Genomic DNA, 23,998 nt, shown 5'->3' with positions numbered 1-23,998 from the left:
ATACTGGCAAAAGTCTGGATATTCGGTGCAATGTGTTGCAAAGAGTTGCTGATATATACATGGTGATGTAATAGTAATCATGGCATGTGATGCAAGAAAGCAAGCTTATGCAGCATCAGCCAAAAAAAAAAAAATTCACACAACCATTCCCTCTAAATGTTTGTCCAGTTCCTCCTTAAATTTATTTAACCTATCAACTTCCACAATGATAGATGGAAGTATGTTCCAGCAATTAACTACCCACTGGCTAAAGGCCAATTTCTGCACATCTGTTCTACAGCTGTCTTTCCTCAATTTGAATTTATGCCCCTTTAGGTTCGTAATCTGAACAAGTGGAAGAATTCCATCAGAATTCAACGTGCTCAACCCATTCAAGGCTGTATACACCTCAATCAGATCACCTCTCAGATGCCTAGTCTCTAGCCACTGCAATTTGCAGAACTTAAGCATTTCTTGGTAAGAGGATCCCTTCATTCCCCTCACCAATCTTGTTCCCCTTCTCTGTACACGCTCAAGCAAATCTACATCCTTCCTAAAATGAGGCCTTGAGACCTGTACGCAATACTCAAGGTGTGGCCTGACCATTGCCTTATACAAAGGGACAGTCACTTCCTTTTTACCTGCTAGCAAAATTCCTGTATATCTTTGACAAAACCCCATGACCGCCTCTTGCAGTCTGTCTGCATTGTTCAGAAAACTTCATTTCTGACTGCACAGTGACTCTCAGGTCTTTTTCATTTTCTACCTCCCTTAGTGTAGTACCACACAGTTGGTACATTCCTCTGGGGTTACTTCTACCCATATGCAGTACTTTGCATTTGTCAATGTTAAAATTCAGTTGCCACTTCTCAGCCCATCTTCCCAAATTTTCTAGATCCTGTTGCAGTAGCTGACTGCCATTACTGTCATTAACAACCATGCCAACTTTTGTATCATCTGCAAACTTCGACACAAAGCCTGATATATCTTCATCAATATCATTGATAAACGTACAAAACAACAGTGGATTGAACACCGAACCCTGTGGGACTCCACTAATAACATTAGTCCACAAAGTGAAGTGCCCATTGATTACCACCCTCTGTCTTCTCCCACTCCATTGTAGCAACTTACCCTTAATATCATTCTGCTCCAATTTTTACAGTAGTCTTCCATGCGCAACAGTGTCGAAAGCTTTCCTGAAATCCAAGTATATGATATCAAAATTATTTTTTGCATCCAGTTCCTTTGTAACCACATCATAATATCCAATCAAATTTGTCAGACAAGACTTTCCCTTAACAATCCCATTCTGTGTCTGAATTATTTCTGCATTTTGTCTAGATGATCCTGGAATGCATTTTTAACCAGTGACTCCATTATTTTACCCAGAACAGAAGTTAAACTAACTGGTCTGTAATTACTCGTGACACCCTTCAAATCCCCTTTGTGAATTGGGGATACATTTGCACATCTGTGTGTAGTTACAGGTTAAACTTGTCTGAGCATGCACTCACTTGTTTGTACAGTCCACTCAACCACAGAGCCTATATAAGTGGCACATCCCTTATGCGGTCACAGTACTCCTGTTAAAACCATCGTGAGCTCTCATTGTGTGTTAGTTTTCTTTTAGTATGGCAACCAGAAAGTGTATAAACAGTCCTGACATATTTTTTTACATATGTGCTTGTTTTGTTCCTGTAAAGCAGAGGCGAAATATTACCGATTTTGTAAAAAAATCGTATTATGCATACCTTGACATAAAACTAGGCGATCAGGAAAAATTGTGGGCACCGCATAAAGTATGCCATACATGTGTTGAATATCTTAGAAAATGGAGTCAAGGCAAAAAGGTGTGCTTGCCATTTTCTATTCCTATGGTGTGGCGCGAGCCAGTAAGCCATGCCGAATGTTACTTTTGTGTATGTGACGTTAAAGGTTACAATTCAAAAAATAAAAAGGACATTAAATATCCAGATCTACCATCAGCCATAAGACCTGTTCCGCATGGACCTTATCTGCCTGTAAAACCTCCACCAGAAACTTTGGAGTCCAAATCTTCTTCCACCGAAGCAGAAGTTAAAGAGGTTAGTGAAGAGGAATGTTATCAACCAGAAAAGATTTTAATGCCACAGCAATTCATGCAAATTGAACTGAACGATTTAGTAAGGGACTTAGGTCTTCCAAAGTATGCTGCTATAATTCTGGGATCCAGACTTCAAGCGAAGAACTTACTTGCTCCAGGTACATCATTTTCCTGGTACAGAAATCGTGAAAGGGAGTTTATACAGTATTTTTCACAAGAAGGTCCTCTCGTATATTGCAGTGATATCGCTGGTTTAATAAGTGTCTTAGGAGCTCTATCATATGTTCCTAGTGAATGGAGACCATTTATAGACTCTTCTAAGACTAGTTTAAAAGACTAGTCCTTGTATAATGGAGATAAGTACACATCTATGCCAGTTGCTCATTCAGTCTACTTAAAAGAAACTTAAGACAATCTAAAATTGCTTCTGGAGAAAATTAAATATCAAGATCACGAATGGCAACTATGTGGAGACATAAAAGTGTTGTGTGTGTTGTTGGGGCAACAGGGTGGGTACAGTAAAATGTCATGCTTTATTTGTGAATGGGATAGCAGAGCTATAGCACTGCATTGGACAAAGAAGCGATGGCCTCTGAGGCACAATCTTACACCAGGGTTAAAAAATATTATGCACGAAAGTTTGGTGAAGCCAGATAAAATACTTTTACCTCCACTGCATATCAAGTTAGGCAAAATGAAGCAATTTGTTAAAGCATTGAATAAGGATGGCCACTACTTTAAATACCTTTGCAGTAAATTTCCCGGTTTATCTGATGCAAAAGTTAAGGAGGGTATCTTCATTGGTCCCCAAATTAGAAAATTTGTTTTAGACGGTCAGTTTGAAACTACTATGTTGAAAGGGAAGCCTGGATTGCTTTTAAAAGTGTAATGGAAAACTTGCTAGGAAATCATAAATCACAGTATTATGAGAAAATTATTCAAAATATGCTCAAAAAGCTTCACAATTTAAAATCTTGATTTTTTTTCCCCGAAACTCTTGCACAGATGAATGAAGAACAAGGAGAGAAATTCCATCTGACATAAAGGAAATGAAGCAGAGGTACCAGGGAAGGTGGAATACAAGCATGATGGCCGACTATTGCTGGTGTTTAAAAAGAGAGAAACCTGGCACTGTACATAAAAGAAAAATGATTAAACATTATTTTCAAACAAAGAGACGAAGATGTGATTAATGAAAGTTTCAGAATTTTGATTAATACTTGTTAGTATTTACGTATTTTTTGATATATGAAAATGTAATCTTGTCAATTTGTCATTACTAAATACAATAAAGTTATATACTTTCATAAAAAACAATACTTTTTTTATTTGTTAAATTGTGATGTATCTGGTTGTGATAGAAAAAAATCGAAGTCATATTTGAAATCACAGCAACATATTTCGCCAGTAGGACCTATTGAAATTCAAACCCCAGTGAACAAACGTAAATTTGTAAACTAGTGTAATGGAAGAAGGGCCATGCTCTTTTTCCATTACACTTCCATTATTCTTCCAGCACTTTGTCATTTGTCTACCTACAATATTATGCTGCCCATTGATCTGGTTGCTCTAATTTCATGCCATCTTTACTCATGGCTCAATATCAGAATCATCTGTGGGATGTGCAGTCTTCCCAGATAGCACAGAATACGAAAAGATTCCCCATGAGTGCAGTATATATACACAGTAGAGGTGTGTGGTATAGGCATTCTTTAAGTACACTTCATGCTTTATCAGTGATAAGATATTATCCTCATTCAGCTGTCCAGGGATCAGCAGAAGTAATATTCTTTGCACATTCTTAGAGGAATCATACCTTACTAATCCTTCATACTACAGGTAGGTAATATGAAATATATTAAGTTCCCAGTGGCAACAGTCATAGCATTCTTTATCAGATGATGCTCGTAATCTAAATGGCAGTCTAGTCTGTGCAGGAACTATAGAGAGGAAAGTATTTTCTTTCTCACCTCTGCATAGGACAATAGTCACTTGCTCATTCTTTCTTACTGAGGGCTGATGAGCCTCCTCTGTTTGAGGACTATGACACCTTTTTAACGATTTGATGTATTGTAAATGAATGTTCATATTTTAGACATGAACATCTGTAATCTTTTGCCACTTTTAATCATCTGACTAAGCCCCATACACTCAGTCAGATACTGTCTGACAGCGACTGTGTGTTAACTGTTTTTATCTGTTTAAAATGATTGAACATTTTTAAAATTATCTAAAATTTACTTTTTATACTTCTTTATGCAATTTTAAGTTTTATATTTGCACATATTTATTTAATACTTAATTATTTACTATAAATTTGATTTGGACATAGTGGATCATTTCTTATAGGCAACTGAAATGTTTGTCTTTGTTTTTATGACCTGGTTTTGGTATATTATAATCTCTGTAGCTGATGTTCTTGTTTATATTCCAGCACAACCACCAGGTCAGTGGAGTTTACAATAAATCATTCAATACAAATGTTAATCTTACTTAGCATTCACAGGCTTGAACCTCGATCCACTCAAAGAGCATGTGCTACTGCACTGGTGCTCCTTACCACTCAGCTACACAAAGCCTTATACTTCAGTAAAACCCAAAACAAATCAAACTCATGCAGAAAGTACGTTTGTGTTCTTCTCTTCTTTTCTGGGTTAAATGAAGCAATTTGCTTGTTTCTTTTAAATGTTATTAATATTTTTGAAAATTCAGACATAGCTCTTCAATCCAGTACCCCACTCAATCCATGTACTAAGATCCTTACTCCTACATACGTTGAAAACTGTTATGAGCAAATTTATTTTATTTACCGTTTTCAAATCTTCCACTTCCATTTTAGATAGTTGATTACCATGGCAGACTAAGCAATGAGGATAATTCTGACTTAGTTATAGGCATATCTACTGCCAAGATCATGGAGAGTCTGAAACAACAGGAGAAGATTGTTCTTTTGTTCAGTGAGAAAGTATTTTAATCCAGCATGTGGTTATGTGGTGTACAAGTTCCCATTGAAAAGTGGCGTTATTCTAAATGACAAGGTAGTGCAAATTTCATCAATTGGCTGCATTATTTTCAAATTTGAAGGTTATTGTGGACAGGTTTACAGTACTTATTGGTATTGTAAAAATAAATAAAAGCAACAGATGTTTTTCATCATCATTTTCAGTGAGAGAACCTCCCAGATGCTAGCAGAAGCTACCAGAACAAAGAAACTGAAAATTACCATTAGCGAAGGCATACGATGCAAGAAAACAAGCTTATACATCATCAGCCAAAAAAAAAAAAAACACCCTTCTCATTTAAGCAATCAACTTCTACGACAGATGGAATTTTTTCCAGCAATCAACCATCCACCTGCTGGCTAAAGGCAAACTTCCGCACATCTATCCTACAACTGTCTTTACTCAGTTTGAGTTTATGCTCTCTCAGGATTATTCTGGGCAAGTGAAAGAATCCCATCAGCATGAAGCATGCTCAAACCATTGAAGGCCTTATACACCTCGATCACATCATCTCGCAGGTACCTAGTCTCCAGACACTGTAATTTGCAAAACTTAAGCCTATTGGAATGAGCAGCCGCCTGGAAAACAAGGTGCATGGGATTTCAGAGACTGCTGGAAGGCATTGCAGAACAAGTAACATGGGCTGTGTTAGGGTAGCTAAGAATAGCATGTATACCAATGCTAGGAGTTTAGTAAATAAATTTCAGATATTAGCATTAGTAAAGGCACATGATGCAAGAAAGCAAGCTTATATAGCAGCATCCCAAAAAAAAAAATCTAATTTCACCCATTGACTCTAAAATGTTTGTCTAGTTCGACCTTGAATCTACTTAAGCTATCAACTTGTACAATGACAGATGGAAGTTTGTTCCAGCAATCAACCACATGCTGCTTTAAGGCAAACTTCCTCATATCTATCCTACAACTGTGTTTCCTCAATTTGTATTTATGCCCTCTCAGGCGATTATTCTGAGCAAGAGGAAAAATCAGATCACGTTGCAGGTGCCTAGTCTCCAGACACTGTAATTTGCAAAACTTAAGCCTTTCTTCTTAAGAGCAACCCTTTGTTCCATTCACTAATCTTGTTGCCCTTCTCTGTTCCAGCTCTATATTCTTTCTAAAACGAGGCCTCCAGATCTGTATACAGTACTCAAGGTGTGGCCTGACCATTGCCTTGTACAAGGGGATAATCACCTCCTTTTCCCTGCTAGCAAAATTCCTGTATATCATTGTCAAGACACCATGTGCTACTCTTGCAGGCAGTTTTTCATTTTTCATTTTAAAAGTTTTTCATTTTTAGTGCACATGCGTAAAATTCTTTGTGTGACATTTTGGGAATGGTTTTCTGCAACAGTTCTCCTTCAACATTCTTATTTCTATCCTTTTTCAACGCGTTAAACATTGAGCTAAATACTCGCTCACGCGTTGCATTTGAGTGAGGCAAAGCAAAAACAAAATTTATATTTTTTTCTGTATTACGTACTTTGTTCACATTTAAAATTTTTATCCAAACATCTGTGGTATTTTTGAGGTCTTTTGTCTCAATATTTCTACGGAATGATTTCAACAGAACATATTCTTCATACAGCAAATCGATATTTATATTGGGAATTTTAAATAAAAAATGTTTGTTGCTTGAGCCTTAAACCGTTACAACAAAATAAAAAAGAAATCAAGTAGAATGTAAAAGGTTACACAGTAAGCATAATATGAATATTCTACAACCTTCTTTGTAAATAGGATAGAATGTCGTATTTGAGTCTTTAATTAAGGGTGCATTTCAACAATTTATCGTCAGTTAATTCTTTCTTCTTAATAATCATCTCAACAGGTTGTTTTATGATTTCTGCTTTTTTCAAATTCCCCATTTAAAATGTTAAAAAAAAAAGGAGTATCTTGAAAATTTTATTATACAGTGAAACTTCTCCTAACGGACACCTCTCGTTAACGGACATCTCTCTACAACGGACATTTTCAAATTCCCCAACTCACCTCCATTGGTTTTAACATGTTTGCAGCTTCTGTCTAGCGGACATTCTCTGTAACGGACGCGGACAGGCAATCTGCACTGTTTCGTTTAGATTAGCACTTAATTTGATCTCCCCATAACGGACAGCGGGCGAGCTCACGGCCCTTTTTCTAGGAACTTTTCTTACACGTATTGCCTCAATCGTGTGTTTATTTTCTATTTCCGATTCTCTGAATTTTATCAAGGTTTACGTCGCAGTTCTAAACCCTTTTTCAAGAATTTTAAGGCACGTGTAAAACTTCTGATGAATTCGGTGTGTGCAGGGGGGGAATATGGTCGGCCTTTCGTCTTTTCAGTTTTAGTTTTCAGTTTTGTTCAGTGTCGTGTGAAGTGCACAATGTCTTCTCGTAAACATTTAACTTTAAAAGATAAAGTCGAACTCATTAATGCGTATGATCGGCAAAAAAAATAGTGTTCCCAATCTCGCTGCAAAATTCAAAATCAGGAAGACGCAGGTAAGCGACATCCTAAAGAAAAAAAATGAACTGCTCAAACAATTTTGGCAACACGTAAATGATCAGGTTCAAAAATCATTCCCGAAAACTGTTGGACTTCAAATTGACAATGTTACGTATGCGTGGTTTTGCCGCGAACGTGCTAAAAAAATTCTCATTAATTGGCCTATTATTAGGGAAAAGGGTTTGGAGGTTGCGAAATCTATGGGAGTAAATGAGTTCAAAGCTTCTGTGGGATGGCTAGACAAGTTCAAAACTCGGCATAAAATTTCTTGGAAAACCGTAAGTGTTGAAGGTGGATCTGTTGATACTGGGGTTGTAACAGGGTGGACCGTCAAATTGGAAGATTTATGTCGTGGTTTTCAAGCTAAGGATATTTACAACTGTGACGAAAGTTTTTGTTTTTTTAAAGCTCTTCCTGAAAAAACAATGAGTCTAAAAAACGAAAAGTGCTAGGGCGGAAAAATTTCTAAGGAACGCTTGACTGTACTGTTGTGTACAAATATGCTGGGAGACTTTGAACAACCTCTTGTTATAGGAAACCCACAAAATCCTCGTTGTTTCAAGGGCATAAAGTTGAATCTTTTGGATGTTGACTGGAAGTCTAATAAAAAAGCGTGGATGGCACGAGATATCATGAACGAATGGATAAGTCACTTTAACCAAAACATGATTCGTCAAAACAGAAAAATTATTCTTTTCATGGATAATGCTGCATCTCACCCGCACATTGAATTGTCCAACATTCAAATCATTTTTCTGCCACCAAACACATCTGCAGAGTGTCAGCCCTTGGATCAAGGGATAATAAAAAATTTTAAACTTCACTACAGAAAACGTGTTTTAAGACATCTCATTGCAAACATGAACGATGTAACATGTGCGAGTGACCTTGCAAAGAAAATCAGCATCCTAGATGCAGTTCAATGGATTTCCTTTTCAGTAAACGCAATTAGAAAACAAACTGTCGTGAACTGATTTGTAAAGTCTGGCTTCTCAAACGCAAAAATTGAAGTTGTGAACAGCAATGTGGAGCACCAAGAAGAACAAGAACTTCAACATCTATTGATAATGTACGATACTTCCACTACAAGTGACACTGGCTACAAAGATATAGACTCAAACCTCACTACAGAAGATGGCGCTCTGGATATCAATGACATTATCATCGATATTTTTCAAGAAGTTCGTCATGAGGATGAAGAAATGGAAGGAGGTCATTCTGTCGAAGAACATATTAACGACGAACCACCAATGAAAATAGAAGAAGTGCTCATACAAATCAATCGTTTAAAAATTTTTTTCGCCGCTGAAGAAGATACTGAAGGACTTTCTATGGTTTCTTCACTCCAAACAAATGTTGAAAACAAAATTATCAGCTGGAAGGTGCAGAAGAAAATAAGTGATTACTGTATGTATTTTTCTTAAGATAAAGTCATAATATGCATAGCACAATTGTATGTATATTATTTGCAAAAATATTGTTCAAAATCTGTATATATTTTAATTTAATTTTACATTAAACGTTTAACGATTTTTTTTCTTTCTTTCTTTTTTTTTTTTTTCTCCCTCAGACTTCTTGTTAGCAGACACTTCTCTCTAACGGACACATTTTCATTCCCCATGGCTGTCTGTTAAAGGGAAGTTTCACTGTACTTCCAAAAGGGGTATGTCTGGTAACCTGTAATGGTGTATAAGTGTCATTCTCTTTGAGGAAAGTTGAAGCAAAATGAATTGCCTCAGTTCATCCTCCTCTTTAGATTTTGAAGAAGATTTAGAAAATGCATGTGCTTTTCTTATAGCCGAGAAAACAAAAGAGTATGCAATGGATACATAACATCAATTGGAAGAGAACAGAAAAAGGCGAATTCCATCATTTACTGTAGGACTTAGCATTAGTAGAGGCATATGATGCAAGAAAGCAAGCTTATGTAGCATCAGCCAAAAAAAAAACAAAACACGCTCCCATTTCACCCCTCCGTTCGTTCCAAGTACCTCTCCAGCTCAGCCTTAAATTTATTTAGGCTATCAACTTCCACAACAAAGGATGGAAGTCTGTTCCACCAACCAACCACTCACTGGCTAACTGTCCTACATCTGTCTTTCCTCAATTTGAATTTATGCCCTCTCAAATGATTATTCTGCACAAGAGGAAGATTTCCATCAGCATTGAGCATGTTCAAACCATTCAAGGCTTTATACACCTCAGTCAGATCACCTCGCAGGTGCCTAGTCTCCAGACACTAATTTGCAAAATTTAAGCCTTTCTTCGTAAGAGCAACCCTTTGTTCCATTCACTAATCTTGATGCCCTTTTCTGTACTCGTTCCAACAGCTCTACATCTTTCTTAAAATGAGGCCTCCAGACCTGTATACAGTACTCAAGGTGTGGCCTGACCATTGCTTTATATAAGGAGATAATCACCTCCTTATACCTGCTAGAAAAATTCCTGTATATCATTGACAAGACACTATGAGCTACTCTTGCAGACCATCTGCACTGCTCAGAAAACTTCATATCTGCCTGCACAATTACCCCCAGGTCCTTTGTATTCTCTACCATTTTCAGTGTAGTACCACAGAGTGGATACATCACTCTGGGGTTGCTGCTTCCCATTTGTAGTACTTTACATTTGTCAATGTTAAACTTCATTTGCCACCTCTCAGCCCATCTGCTCAACTTTTCTAGATCCTGTTGCAGCAGCATACTGTCATTAGTGACCTTAACAACCCTGCCAACCTTCATATCATCTGCAAACTTGGACATTAAGCTTGATATACAATCATCAATACCATTTATAAATACAGAAAATAATAATGGACCCAATACTGAATCCTGAGGGACTCGAATAATAACATTAGTCCACGATGAGCAGTGTCCATTGATTACCACTCTGTCTTCTCCCACTCAACCATCCCTTTATCCATAACTGCAATTTGCCTCCAATGCCACACTGGTCTAATTTGTGCAGCAGTCTTCCATGTATCAAAAGCCTTTCTAAGATCCAAATATATGATATCAAAGTTCCCTGCATCCAGTTCCTTTGTGACCACATCATAGTATCCAATCAAATTGGTCAGGCAAGGCTGTAACTGAAGTCTTGTCTAGATGATCCTGTAGTGCTTCTTTAACCAGTGCCTCCATTAATTTTCCTGGAACAGAAGTTAAACTAACAGGTCTATAATTACTTGTGTTGCCCTTTGATCCTCCTTTGTGAATTGGGGTCACATTTGTACATCTCCAGTCCATGGGGATGTGCAGAATGGAACTTGAAGAAGATGAAAATCATTTTACAGTGTACTTAGGGATGAATAAAGAAGAATTTAATATCCTGCACTATATATTCTAATTAAGGATGACATTCAAGAGCGAAATACGCAATTTCGAAATTCAATCAGCGCTAAAGAAAAATTTGTTATATGTTTAAGGAAAGTTAAAATACTGCAAGTTTAATTTTGAATAAGGACTTATTCTGTCAAAATACGAAACAAAAATTTTTAATTAAATTTAATAACAACAAAAAACTACTTCTCAACCCTAAAAATTGAACTTGTAAGAAATTGTTGAGTTGTGCAAATTGAAATGATCGACTTCTTCGTCCTCTCAATTTGTAATTCTATTGATCTATTTTCCTCCTTTGGCCATATTTGAGCGTCCCTGTGACTGGACATTTGCGGTGAGTATGCCAGGTAGCTGGTCGTAGTGGAGGATACTTCGGAATAGACACAGGTGCAATGTCCTTGAAGTTGTTATTTGTTTTCGGATATTCTTACTTGTGCGCTCAAAACAGATTAATTACTTCTAATTTAATTTTCTATTAGCATTTTCTCCATTTTCCTCCTGTCACGCGGTCACATCTAACGAAATTTCTGTTCGAACAGAAAAATCTGAACTCCTGACAATGTCCTTCGGCCTTGAAGCCTGATGTGTTATCTCGTGAATGCAGCCAATTAGAATAACACCACATCTCAGAGCAATAAAATAATGATCCCCCACATTTGATGTTAGATATGTATATGAGTGAAGTCTCGTGGAAATGACAATAGTGTGCTTCCACCCTAATGCTTACTTGCCCATTCCATTTGCATGTAAAGACTCTGATCATCTTCTTCATAATTTTCTTGCTCCACTCTCATTATATCTTTGCTTCCAACTAACTCGCACCACACAGATTCTATGCTGGTAGGTGTAACTTCAGACTCAACAAAAGCTCTTTTCACACTCAGGGTTCTTTTGATAAGAATCATGACACCACCACCACCACCCCTCCTGTCTTTCCTAAATATATTATATATACCATAGTGGAACTGGTTATCCCCAATTTCCAGGCGGCACAGTATTTCATTTAGTCCTATTATTTCAGCTTTAGTTGTCCTAACATTCAAATTCAGCCATTTTGTTGACAACACTCTTGACATTACTATAGACACAGTTAAGGCTATGTATTCTTCTATGATTTACTACCCTGACACACAACTTTAAGTTATCTGGGCTTGTTTCCCTATCTTTCTCATCCTACTCATTTTAAACATTGCTACCTTCAGAACACCTTGCCAATATTGGATGCTGTGACAACAAACAAGAATTCTTGAGGTGAGTGCAAGCATTACTTTGATCCATATCATTAGCAAAATGCAGATCTATATTGCCATTCTCCTCTCACCCAAACTAGCAGTGTCCTGAACCCAGAAATGTGCCGAGGGTGAGGCAAATGAGGCTCTTGCCTCAGTTTAAAAGCTGAAAGGGGCGCAAAAAGAAAAAATAAATAATTGCCACCTTTTTCGATTTTATGTTTTGATTATTCCAATCCGTTTATCATCTTGCTTTTGCAAGATGAAAATCTTTGTCACGTCACTGTACAGATGCCAAGCTTTGCGTGCCAGTGCTATCTGGGGTGCCACCATCGTTGTCATTTTTATAACCTCAGTTGTAATTTTTATTAAAACTTGTACCATAAATGTATTTTAAATAAGTCATATATTTTTTTTTTATTTAGGGGGAGGGCACAATTGAGGTACTAAAACGGCTTGGCACAGCACGGCCCTTCCTGAACCCTTGAGGTATCCTTAATGATACTGACAAAAATCCTTGTTGACCACCTTTGTTTAAATGAATACCATATCTATAAAATAGATTCCTTCTCCCTAAAAGTGTGGATTAACTCGAAACTTGAGAGAATCTGCAAGGCTTTCAGCCTTGCAGATTCTCTCAAGTTTCATATAATCCCTCCCATCGTGTCTGGGGAGAATTTCAAACATACACATTCTGATCTAACTTGTGGCATTTTTTCCACATGGTCCTATATTTGTCTAATAAATGGTCAGGTCATGTTCATTTAATATCCTTATTCCCCACATGAATAATAATGATGATCAGTTTATCTCCCCCCCCCCTCAAATTCTGACAGTCTATTGGTAACATCATCAGTTGTTGCTCCCAGCAAAACACCCTTGTTCTGGTACACCTATCTTATTACAAAAACATTACCCATTTCCCCTGACAATAGTGTCTCCCATCCCAATAAACCTAGATTACCATGGACCAGAACAGTATGCACTTAACCATTCTTATCTGGGACCCGAACCTTCACAGGTCAAGAGATATTAGTCCCTGATGAGCTCTCAATTACATTTGGAATAGGACCAAGAGTATGTCTGCCAGGGGCAAAAATTTATGACATTTTACAGCAGATATCTTTTAAGGGCACAAAGGGTGATATTGTTGTACATGTTGGCACTAATGACATTAAGAGATCTACAGATTTACTTAACAAGTACAGGTCAATGCTGGAAAAAAGTTGCAAGTTAGGGTTAAATTTGAAAGTGTCTGCAATTCTGCCAAGACATGATAGGAGGGAGTATACGATGAGAGCCTTGTCGATCAATTCGGCCTTAGAGAGATTGTGCAGGGCTCATGGGGTAGAATTTTTCTCAGTGTGGTCTGTGCTTGTTAACAGGAGAGATTGTTTTACAGAAATGGGATACACTTAAATAGAAAGAGTGCAAGGATATTTGCATTGTTAGGTGGGTCAGAAAACTGCTAGCATGTAGGGATTCACCGACTACTAGATTAATGGCAGCCACAGGCCGAGGTGAAAGTGATCCTTGCACTGCTTCTATTGGAAAGAGCAGCAGCCTGGAAAGTGAGGTTCTGGGGATTTCAAGGGCTGCTGGGAGTAATCATGAAACAAGTAAATACATGTGTTGTGTTAACGGTAACTAAGAGTAAGAATAGATGTATGTGTACTTGCATGTACACCGATGCTAGGAGTATAGTAAATAAATTTGATGAATTGGAAGTGCTGCTCAAGACATCAAAAGTGGATATTGTTGGGATATCAGAGACATAGTGCCACATGGATATAAGCAGTGCAGAATTGGAATTTGGGAAGTACAATTTATACAGGAAGGATAGACAGGGGAGGAGAGGTGATGCTGTTAGTTAAGAAACACACAAAATCTGGCGTCGCCATAGCCAGGTGGGCAGGAGCAGCAGTGCGTAGCACACACTTCTTGATTAGACCGGGGTTCTAGCCTGTGGGCCACTGAATACAGAGGATGCAGAAGGTCAGGGAATGACCACCGCATGTCCCAGGAGCAATATGGCCTTAGTTGCTAGTGCTCTTAAGAACCAAACAACAACATAAAATCTAAGGAAGTGCATCCAGTTGACATGGGTAAACGGTGCAGTGTTGAGTCAGTTTGGTGTGACATAAGCACTGGGAAAACCAAGTTCACAGTAGGAATGAGTTGTAGGCTTAATGGCTCTGATGAGTACAATGAACAACTGTACAAGGAAATAGTGGGCTAGTAAATTAGATTGTCTTATAATGGGGATTTTAACTTCCCAGATATAGACTGGAACTTTTGGGTTGGTTGGACACACACACCAGCAAGACCTTTTTATGGATTTATTGGATGATTGTTTTCTACAGCAGCATGTTTGAGAGAAAACTAGAGGGAATAATACTCTTTATCTGATTATCAGCAATGATTCTTCATGCATTAAGAATCTGCAGATAAAGGAACCACTAGGTGACAGTGGTCACAGTGTACTGTTTTTGGATTTACTTAAAGATGTAACTACCATCAGGGGTATGGGGAAGGGTTTTTGCTGTCATAAAGGTGAATTCAGTGGCCTCAGAGAGTTTAAATTCTATATAGTGGAACCAACTGATGATTTTACCAACAGCAAATTCTAAATGGGAAGCATTCAAGGAATCAATCTTGGAAGCTACTAGGCTTTTCATGCCAACTAAGAAATACTTTTCAAGGTTTAGGCCTAAATGAATGTCAGAATATCGATAACAGGGGTAACTGAATATTAAGCTGTAACTTTCGAATATTTTAGAAAATTCAAATTTACAATATATTACAGGATTTAAATTAACAAACTATTATAGAAATTAAACTGTTAACAAAACTTTTACCAGTGAAGTTAAATTTAAGGCAACCAAACGAAAGTTACGAAGTTCCTGTGAAAATATCAATAACAAAGTCCTTCTGAACTAAATACAAAAATATACTAACCTACGTGACTATATGGATTCAACCTATATATTAACTACATTTTAGTATATTAAATAATAATAAAAAAACCTCAAATTATTCCAAAACTAACCTGCTGTGAAGTTCCGAAATGCACATTCACCATATAGACAAGTTCAGCAGTGTGCTATATGTGCGCACTTGTTAACGCCCAGCCAATGAAAAGGTATATCCTTAGGAAATAAAATTATTCCAAGTGACGCGACCATTCTCAGAAGCTTATCTGTTTGTTGTCAACTGACGCTGATGTACTCAACAGATTGAAAGAAAAATAGTTAAAATTGTTGCTATTTTTAAAATTGTTAGTTTGTCTATTTACTACGTTGATGAGACAAGAGACATAATTCTAAAAAAAATAAAGAAAGTTAACAACACTGGGTGTGAGTACAAGGGGTTTGCAGACTGGTGCAAGATCTTATCTTAATTGTCATCATATTATGTTGTGTCATTATCTTAATTGTCATATCTTAGATGTTGTTAAGCTGAATGGTGCAGGTAATATAAATATGATGATTGTTGAATAAAGAATGATCATAATTTTTTTTTTTTTTTTATTCACAACATACTTTTATTAAACATCCATATTTCGATGGTCCTTTTCAAAGTTGTCCCTATTTGATGAAATGCACTTAGCCCAACATCTTTTCCATTCATCAAAAACATGGTGGAAGCCATTTTTTGATGTGCGTTTGAGAATCCCCTCTGATATCCTCGCACTTCTGACAACTGGAAATGTTTTCCTCACAGCTCCTTGAACTTTAGAAATAATTTAAAAAAAAAATAATAGGGTGCAAGGTCAAGGCTGTAGGGCAGATGAGGAACACATTTTACATTAATGCTGGCTAAGTACTCAATGACATTATGGACAGTGTGAAGTGTTACATTGTTATGATATACCGTCTACCCACCTGTGTGTAGTACAGTTCTTTATTAAGGTCCTGTAACAGTCGTATGACATGGCATAACATGCTGGTAAACTATTCCTTGAATATCAAAAAAAAAAAAAAAAAAAAGAGGTGACCATAACCTCTCCTGCAGAAACCACAACTTTTACCGATGAGATTTCCAAACAGGGCTTTATTGCTTACTCTCTGGTTGAAATGATAAAGCCATATCTCATCCGCCATTATCACTTTGTGCAGAAACTCACCATCTTCAGTAACCATCCATTGCAGCTCCTCACAAGCCTCCATGTGAACTTGCTGTTGCTCAAGTGTGAATAATCTTGGAACCCAGTGTGCACAAACACTGATCTTATGCAAATAGTCGTGGAGAATACCAAGCCTGCTTCCTACTGATATTCTCAACATTTCTGCCAGTTGCCTTACTATTATATGATAATCTTCTTTCATGATTACAGAAGCTCTTGTTATGGTTTCTGGGTGACAGCAGTGGTTGTAGCTCCAGAACTGCTGATTTTTGTGATTGAATCTTGTCCATCTTTAAGCATTCTAAACTACCCAGGAGCTGTGCTATATGGAAGCATAGATTCTTCATAAGCTTCTTTTAACATTTCATTTGCTTCAGCTGATATTTTCTTGAGACAGAAACAAAATTTGCGATCAGCATACCGTTCCTTGCATGTCACATCCATTGTTATGTAGATGAAACTGAAGAGGCATAAACTTGATCGATTGCTCGGGTCACACTACGTGCACGAGTCAACTGCCCAGTTGCTCATGAAAAATTATGATCATTCTATATTGAACAGCCCTTGTATATTAAAATATAGGAATGAAGCACTTTTAACCTATGTTAGATGTAAATATCTGCATCTGGAAATTATATACAGATGGAAATCAAATCTTTTGTGGCATATTCCCATCACTAAATGTTAGACCCTATATATCACTCCTTTGGCTGTACTGATTTATATCTAAATCTAAGAACCAACAGCAGTCACTGATGAGGTGGTACAAACATGCCACGAAACATCTAATTTCTATCTGCACATAAATTCGAACTGTAAATAAACAGATATTTAGATTTAATATAGGTTGAAAGAGTTTATGCCCCTCTTTTAATGTGCTTTATAATGGAAATTATACAGACATTTCATAGAGATCTCAATTGTAAGCCAACATCTTTAAAAAAAATAGCTGAATTATCATCAAAAGAACTTGTAGTAACTTATAAAATTTGCTTTAGGTATGGTTCTTCAAGAGAATAAATGTCCCTAGTCATTTACCAGGACTATGTCTTCTAGCCAGTACTGTCACTAAAGGAAAACCGGTATGTATTTATAATGTTATTATTTATTTATTGGGATTCACTGTAATTTAATTTCTTTAAGGTGCACCATTCAGCTGAAGAAAATTAAATTAAAGTAGCATTGGTACTTCAGTTTTGATCCTATTACCCTTACTTAATTCTATAAGCCTTCTATTCATTTATTTCCTAAATACCACGCAGTTTTGGTTAAATGTTTAAAGTAGCTTGTATTTAAATATTTGAATATCAAGCAAAGAAGCTGTTTATGGTACCTTCAGATTTTGTATCATAAAAGTTCAGAAAGGAAATTTTATTGATTTAATTTAAATTGTCACTACTAACCCCACTAAACTTAACCACCATTTGAATTACTCCTGTGGCACAGTCAGACAATCTTGGAGGTAAAGACAATCCTTCCCCTCTCTTCCCAGGGCCAAAGTGAACAAACACAAACAATGACAGCTTTTCAGCAATGGAGCCCACCAGCTCACATCATGACTCTAAACAGGGAACATCTCAATACTACAACAGTTCATTTCATTAGTGAAATCAGATTAAATTCACACTGTACTACATTTGAATATGGTGATCATTCTCCTCCCACTGAAGACCAAGGATGAGTGTTCAGCTTTAAATATATTTTTAAATGTATAGCAGATTCATCTTTTCGGGTGAATCAGTACAATTCAAAAAAAAAAAAAAAAAAGCAGCCGACCGGGCTAGCCGAGTGGGTAAAGTACCTGCCCGGCAACCCAAAGGTCGCGGGTTCGATTCCCGCCTCGGGCTTGGATCAAAGTACTGCAAAAACCTTGGGAGGTGCAATATGGCCACAGAAGCCGATGCGCCAACAACTACCAAATCAAAAAAAAAAAAAAAAAAAAAAATCAAAAAAAAAGCAAAACTGTGGATAATAGTGTCTCTAATTTAAACATGAGCCTAAGCTTCAGTTTGGGTTTGGTTTTGGCTTTAGTTGTAGCAGGGGTGCCTCCGTAGCCAGGTGGGCAGGAGCAGCAGTGCATAGCACACGCTTCTTGATTAGACTGGGGTTCGAGCCCGTGACCACCAAATACGGAGGATGCGGAAAGGTCAGGGAATGACCACCGCATATCCCCGGAGCAATATGGCCTTAGTTGCTAATGCTCCTAAAAAAAAAAAAAGTTGTAGCAGAAAGAAATCCCTAATTTGAAATTAAGCTTGGTGAAGTACACAAATTTTATTTGATGTCATGTCTCACTCCAAAAGAATAAGAACAGAAAAGTATCGAAAGGAATTCCAACTTTTCTGTATAATACAGTCTTTGTCAAATCAAAATATGGATAAACTGTCTGTTTTCTTATCCAGAAATGCTTGGAGAATGTTCGTAAGCCACCTGAAATAATTAAACAGCTGTGGTCGGTGGATGTTCTCATAGAAACTGTTAAGAGATATTCAGAATCACAGCTAGACCTTTTCCAGAATACGTCTCAAAATTATTCTTTATGCAATGCTGAGTCATCCAAAGGAGTCATATCTGAATGGGACTTGATGAATATGACAGAAGAAATAGTCCATGAACTACAGAATCAAAAAGTCATACAAGGAAAGCAGATATTAACACTGTCAAGGTTTTTGCCACATGTAGGTGATTTTTGTAGAAATTTGGACATTGAATCCACATAATCAGCTTTTTTTTATCACATACTATTTAAAAGATAGATCACATAAGCATACATATCCCCATATGCCCAACAACACTTGTCCTTGTGCACAGACATTGCTGTTAGCATCCCTGAATATGAAAAATGCACACATTTTACCCCAAGGGCTCACGTCGTGAGTATAGGCGGCTTGGCACATCTGGAGTCCTGAGCTGGGTATCATCATTCTTCTCTTTCTTGGTGATTCCCTTTTACTTCTGACTCTTGTTTTCTCTTTCTCTCAGGGTAATTCAGAATTGTGGCTGGTGCAGCATAAGCCTCAGGCTTCCATGCACTATATGGCTAATAATAATAATAATAAATTTCTTGCTTTTTTTTTTTTTTTTTTACATTGGTGACAGATTGGTTACTGAATATGTACACAGGTTAACACCAAACCAACATTTACTTGTGGGGTGGAACAAGAATGTGTCACCCTGTGCAAACCCAAAACACACACACACACACACATGGACACCTCACACACTGAGATACTCACAATTACTCACATTCAGAATTGCTTAATTGCTTGCAAGTAGACAAGGACACATTTATTTTACTTTCATCAGCTCCTTCACAGTAATTCACACCTTACACCATTAATTTTCTTATATAAATGTTCTTTAGCATTAGCATTAGTTGAGGCATATGATGCAAGAAACCAAGCTTACAGCCAAAAAAAAAAAAACCTTCCCATTTCGCCCATCCAGTCACTCCAAATGTTAGTCTAGTTCAGTGTTAAATTTATTTAAGGTATAAGCTTCCACAGCAACAGATGGAAGTCTGTTCCAGCAATCAACTACCTGCTGGCTAAAGGCAAATTTCCGCTCATCTATTCTACAACTGTCTTTGCTTCTTTGCTCAGTTTGAATCTGTGCTTCCTCAGATTCTTAGACTGAACAAGCAGAAGTATCCCATCAGCATTGAGCTTGCTCAATGCTGATCGGATACTTCTGCAACTTGCAGAACTTAAGCCTCTCTTGATAAGAGCACCCCTTTGTTCCTCTCACCAAGCTTGTTGCCTTTATCTGTACTTGTTCTAGCAACTCTACATCCTTCCTAAAATGAGGCCTCCAGACCTGTATACTGTACTCAAGGTGTGACCTGACCATTGCCAGGTCCCCTTATACAAGGGGATAATCACCTCCTAGTCTCTGCCAGCAAAGTTCCTATATATCATTGACAAAACTCCATGACCTGCTTTGGCAGCCCGTCTGCACTGTTCCGAGAGCTTCATATCTAACTGCATGATTAACCCCAGATCTTTTTCATTCTCCACCTCCCTGAGTGTAGTATCAGACGGTTGGTACTTTTCTCTTTGGATACTGCTACCCATATGCAGTACTTTGCATTTGTCAATGTTAAACTTCAATTGCCACTTCTCAGCCCATCTGCCTAACTTTTCGAGATCCTCTTGCAGTAGCATACTGTCTTTACTGTCATTAACAACCCTGCCAACCTTTGTATTGTCTGAATCCTTGGACCTTATATATCTTCATCGATATCATTGATAAATACACAAATCAACAATGGGCCCAGCACCAAACCCTAGGGGACTGCACTAATAACGTTAGTCCACATAGAGCAGTGTCCGTTTATTACCACTCTCCGCAGTCTCCCACTCAATCATCTCTTTATCCATTGCAGCAACTTGCCGTTGTTGCCATACCACTCCACTTTGTACAGCAGTCTTACATGTGCAACACTATGAAAAGCTTTCCTGAAATCCAAGTATACGATATCAAAATTATTTTTTGCATCCAGTTTCTTTGCAACCACATCATAGTATCTAATCAAATTGGTTAGGCAATACTTCCCCTTAACAAACCCATGCTGTGCCTTTTCTAACCTGTTGCAAATTAAATCCCCTGCTGCTTTCCCCGCTATATATGAGTGTGCCCCCAGGTCACAGCTGGGTTTCCCCTGTATGTACTGTTCAGTGGTAAGTCGTCAAGATGGGTAGCAGCAGGGCCAGGTCACTAGTCAGTATTGGGTGTTTTTCAAGTGAAAGTTTTTGCATTACTGAGGCCAGCCCAGGAGTATCACCATGTCACCTGCCAGCAACCAAAGGGGAGTATGGGGACTGTGTGTAAAATGCACTCTGTCTTATAAATGATGGTTACTGAGTAGTTTGGGCTGTTGTGACGTGGTTGTCCGGCTCTTGGCACACAGTTGATTTCACAATTCAAAAACTGCCTGAGAATGTTCTATGAGGGTTTGTAGTATGATTCTACTGTCATGAATTAGTGTTCATATTTGCATGCTATTTCACTAATAAGTACACATCTCTGATTATCAGATAGCGAGCAGTCATTTAACACATGGTCCCAGTCTATGATGCCACTGCAGGAACCGTAGAGGTCATTGGCTTACCAAGGCTAAATAATTTAACCTTGAATGGCCCCTGACCAATCAAGAAAAATGTCATATACATAACTGGAGCAAATCAGGGTGGGGGTTTGAGGCAGACTAGGACCAAGCCAACCAGACTCTGATTATAATTAGAAGCAGGATTACTTCTATACTATCTACTTTAAGTTTAATTCTGCTTCTGACTGTTCTGAGAAACCAGATACCAGCACTACAAGTAATGATTGATAAGAAAACGGTTCTGTAAATGAGGGTCAGAGTTTTCTTTTTAAGCTCCATCCCCGGTCTGAATGACATACTAAGCTATCATCCCTGCAAAGCTGTGGATCTTTTTTGCAAGGTAGGTCAGGTGGGGATAAAATGACAGTTTATTATCAAAAATTATCCCCTGATATGCCATTTCTGTAACCATATTTATTGAGTTGCCTGTTAGTTTGATCAATTAGGTTTTCCCTTGATCAGAATACAATTTATTTTTCCTGCTGATATGGTAAGTTTGTGACCAGCAACCCACTGCTGAAGTTTTTGCAGCGTTTTGTTAGCTTTACCCTCTGTGACCACTCTGGTGTTACCTTTTATGAGGACAAGGTCATCAGTGAAGGTGACCTTGTCAGCGGGATCTGGTTTCGTGGTATTTAGTGCAAACCATGACAATTCTTTTTTTTTTTTTTTTTTTTGAGATAATCTTATAAAGGTTTGATGGCATATTTGCATCATGCAGCCTCAAGAGAATGCGTGGCCACAAATGTGTAAAATGCACCTTCAAAATCCACTGAGATGGCCAGTAGGTATTTTTCCTTTTGTAGTGTTTGCTGATTCAGTAGCGAATTTTTTGGTGTTATATGCTGTGTGACTTATCAGATAGTTGCTTTATAATAGTGTATATTGTTCTGTATTTCTTTGTGTTGGTGCACTGAATTAAGTGTTAAAATTTCAATATGTTGTAATGGTGCCAAAAATATGGCTGCCATTACAAAAGTATTTGTGATTATCAGTGAACTGCAATCATCATTGGATTTATGAATTTTGAGTCTATTGTTCCTTGAAACTGTGATCTAGGATTTATTCTTTCTTCAAGCAAATTAATTGAGTTATACATGATCTGCAAATAGTATATTAGATTTATTTGAGCTTAAAAGTAATTTCTGGCAGTTGAAAGAAGTGTATTTGTAGTTGGAAGGAATTAATGATTATAGTCAGATAAGCTATATTTATTGGTAACTGTAGCAATTTGATCTTGTTTTAGAATAATACAAGAGTTTATTTTAGCATTAGCATTAGTTGGGGCATATGATGCAAGAAAGCAAACTATACAGTATCAGCCAAAAAAAAAAAAAAAAAAAACCTTATCATTTCACACTCATCCGGTCACTCCAAATGTTAGTTTAATTCAGCCTTAAATTTATTTAAGCTATCAACTTTCACAACAACAGAGAAGTCTCTTCTGGCAATCAACTACCCACTGGTTAAAGGCAAACTTCCACACATCTCTTCTGCAACTGTCTTTTCTGAGTATGAATCTATGCCCCCTCAGGTTCTTAATCTGAGCAAACAGAAGAATCCCATCAGTATTGACTCTGCTCAAACCATTCAAGGCCTTATACACCTCATTAAGATCACCTCGCCTAGTCTTCAAATGCTGCAATTTGCAGAACTTAAGCTTTTCTTTGTAAGACCTGTACTCAAGGTGGGGCCTGACTATTGCCTTATACAAGGGGATAAACACTTTCTTATCCCTGCTAACAAAATTCCTATTTATCATTGACAAGACTCTATGACCTGTTTTAGAAGCCTGTCTGCACTGCTTAGAGAACTTCATATCTAACTGCACAATTACCTCCAGGTCCTTTTCATTCTCCACTTCCCTGAGTGTAGTACCACACAATTGATACGTTGCTATTGGATTACTGCTACCTATATGCGGTACTTTGCATTTGTCAATGTTAAACTTCAGTTGCCACTTCTCAACTCATCTACCTAACTTTTCTAGATCCTGTTGCAGTAGCATACTGTCTTTACTGTCATTAACAACCCTGCCAAACTTTGTATCATCTGCAAACTTGGACATTAAGCCTGATACACCTTCATCAGTATCATTGATAAATACACTTGACTCGGTCCCACATGAGCAGTTACTTTATAAGTTGGAAGAGGTTGGAATCACAGGGAAAATCCTTAGATGGATTGCTGGATGGGTTCAGGGCAGGAGGCAGAGGGTTGTGATAAATGATTATTCCTCAGATTGGGTTGATGTAAGAAGTGGGGTTCTGCAAGGATCAATATTAGGACCACTGTTGTTTTTGATTTTCATAAATGACATTGATGAAGGGATAGAGGGTGTAATGTCTAAATTTGCAGATGATGTAAAGATTGGTAGAGTAGTTAATGATCACCAGCGAGCAGAGCTTCTTCAATACTTTGCTGGATTAAAGCATAGCTGCCATTTTTCTCACCATGCCAGAAGTCTATCTCGGTCATTTTAGCATTAGTAGAGGCATTTGATGCAAGAAAGCAAGCTTATGCAGCATCAGCCAAAAAAAAATATAATAATAATAAATAAATAAATAAAAAATAATCACTTCCACTTCACCCCTCTGTTCGTTCGAAATACCTGTCCAGCTGAGCCTAAATAAGTTTAAGGCT

General features: G+C 37.6%; 1 protein-coding gene across 3 annotated transcripts in view; it reads left to right on the top strand.

Annotated features, from left to right (window-relative positions):
- The window catches only part of Crag (DENN domain-containing protein Crag), an 878,555-nt gene that overhangs the window by 711,208 nt on the left and 143,349 nt on the right, over nucleotides 1-23,998 (top strand). For all 3 annotated transcript variants that reach the window (XM_090389072.1, XM_090389068.1, XM_090389077.1), the window contains one exon: nucleotides 17,247-17,330. In XM_090389072.1, coding sequence (XP_090245198.1) covers nucleotides 17,247-17,330 — 84 coding nt within the window. The remainder of the gene's footprint in view (nucleotides 1-17,246; nucleotides 17,331-23,998) is intronic.

The sequence above is a fragment of the Mastigoproctus giganteus genome, chromosome 2, assembly GCF_048544385.1.
Source record: "Mastigoproctus giganteus isolate SK-2022 chromosome 2, ASM4854438v1, whole genome shotgun sequence".
Classification (NCBI taxonomy): Eukaryota; Metazoa; Arthropoda; class Arachnida; order Uropygi; family Thelyphonidae; genus Mastigoproctus; species Mastigoproctus giganteus.
The sequence above is the reverse complement of the archived record's forward strand: the minus strand, read 5'-3'. Positions and strand labels throughout refer to the sequence as shown.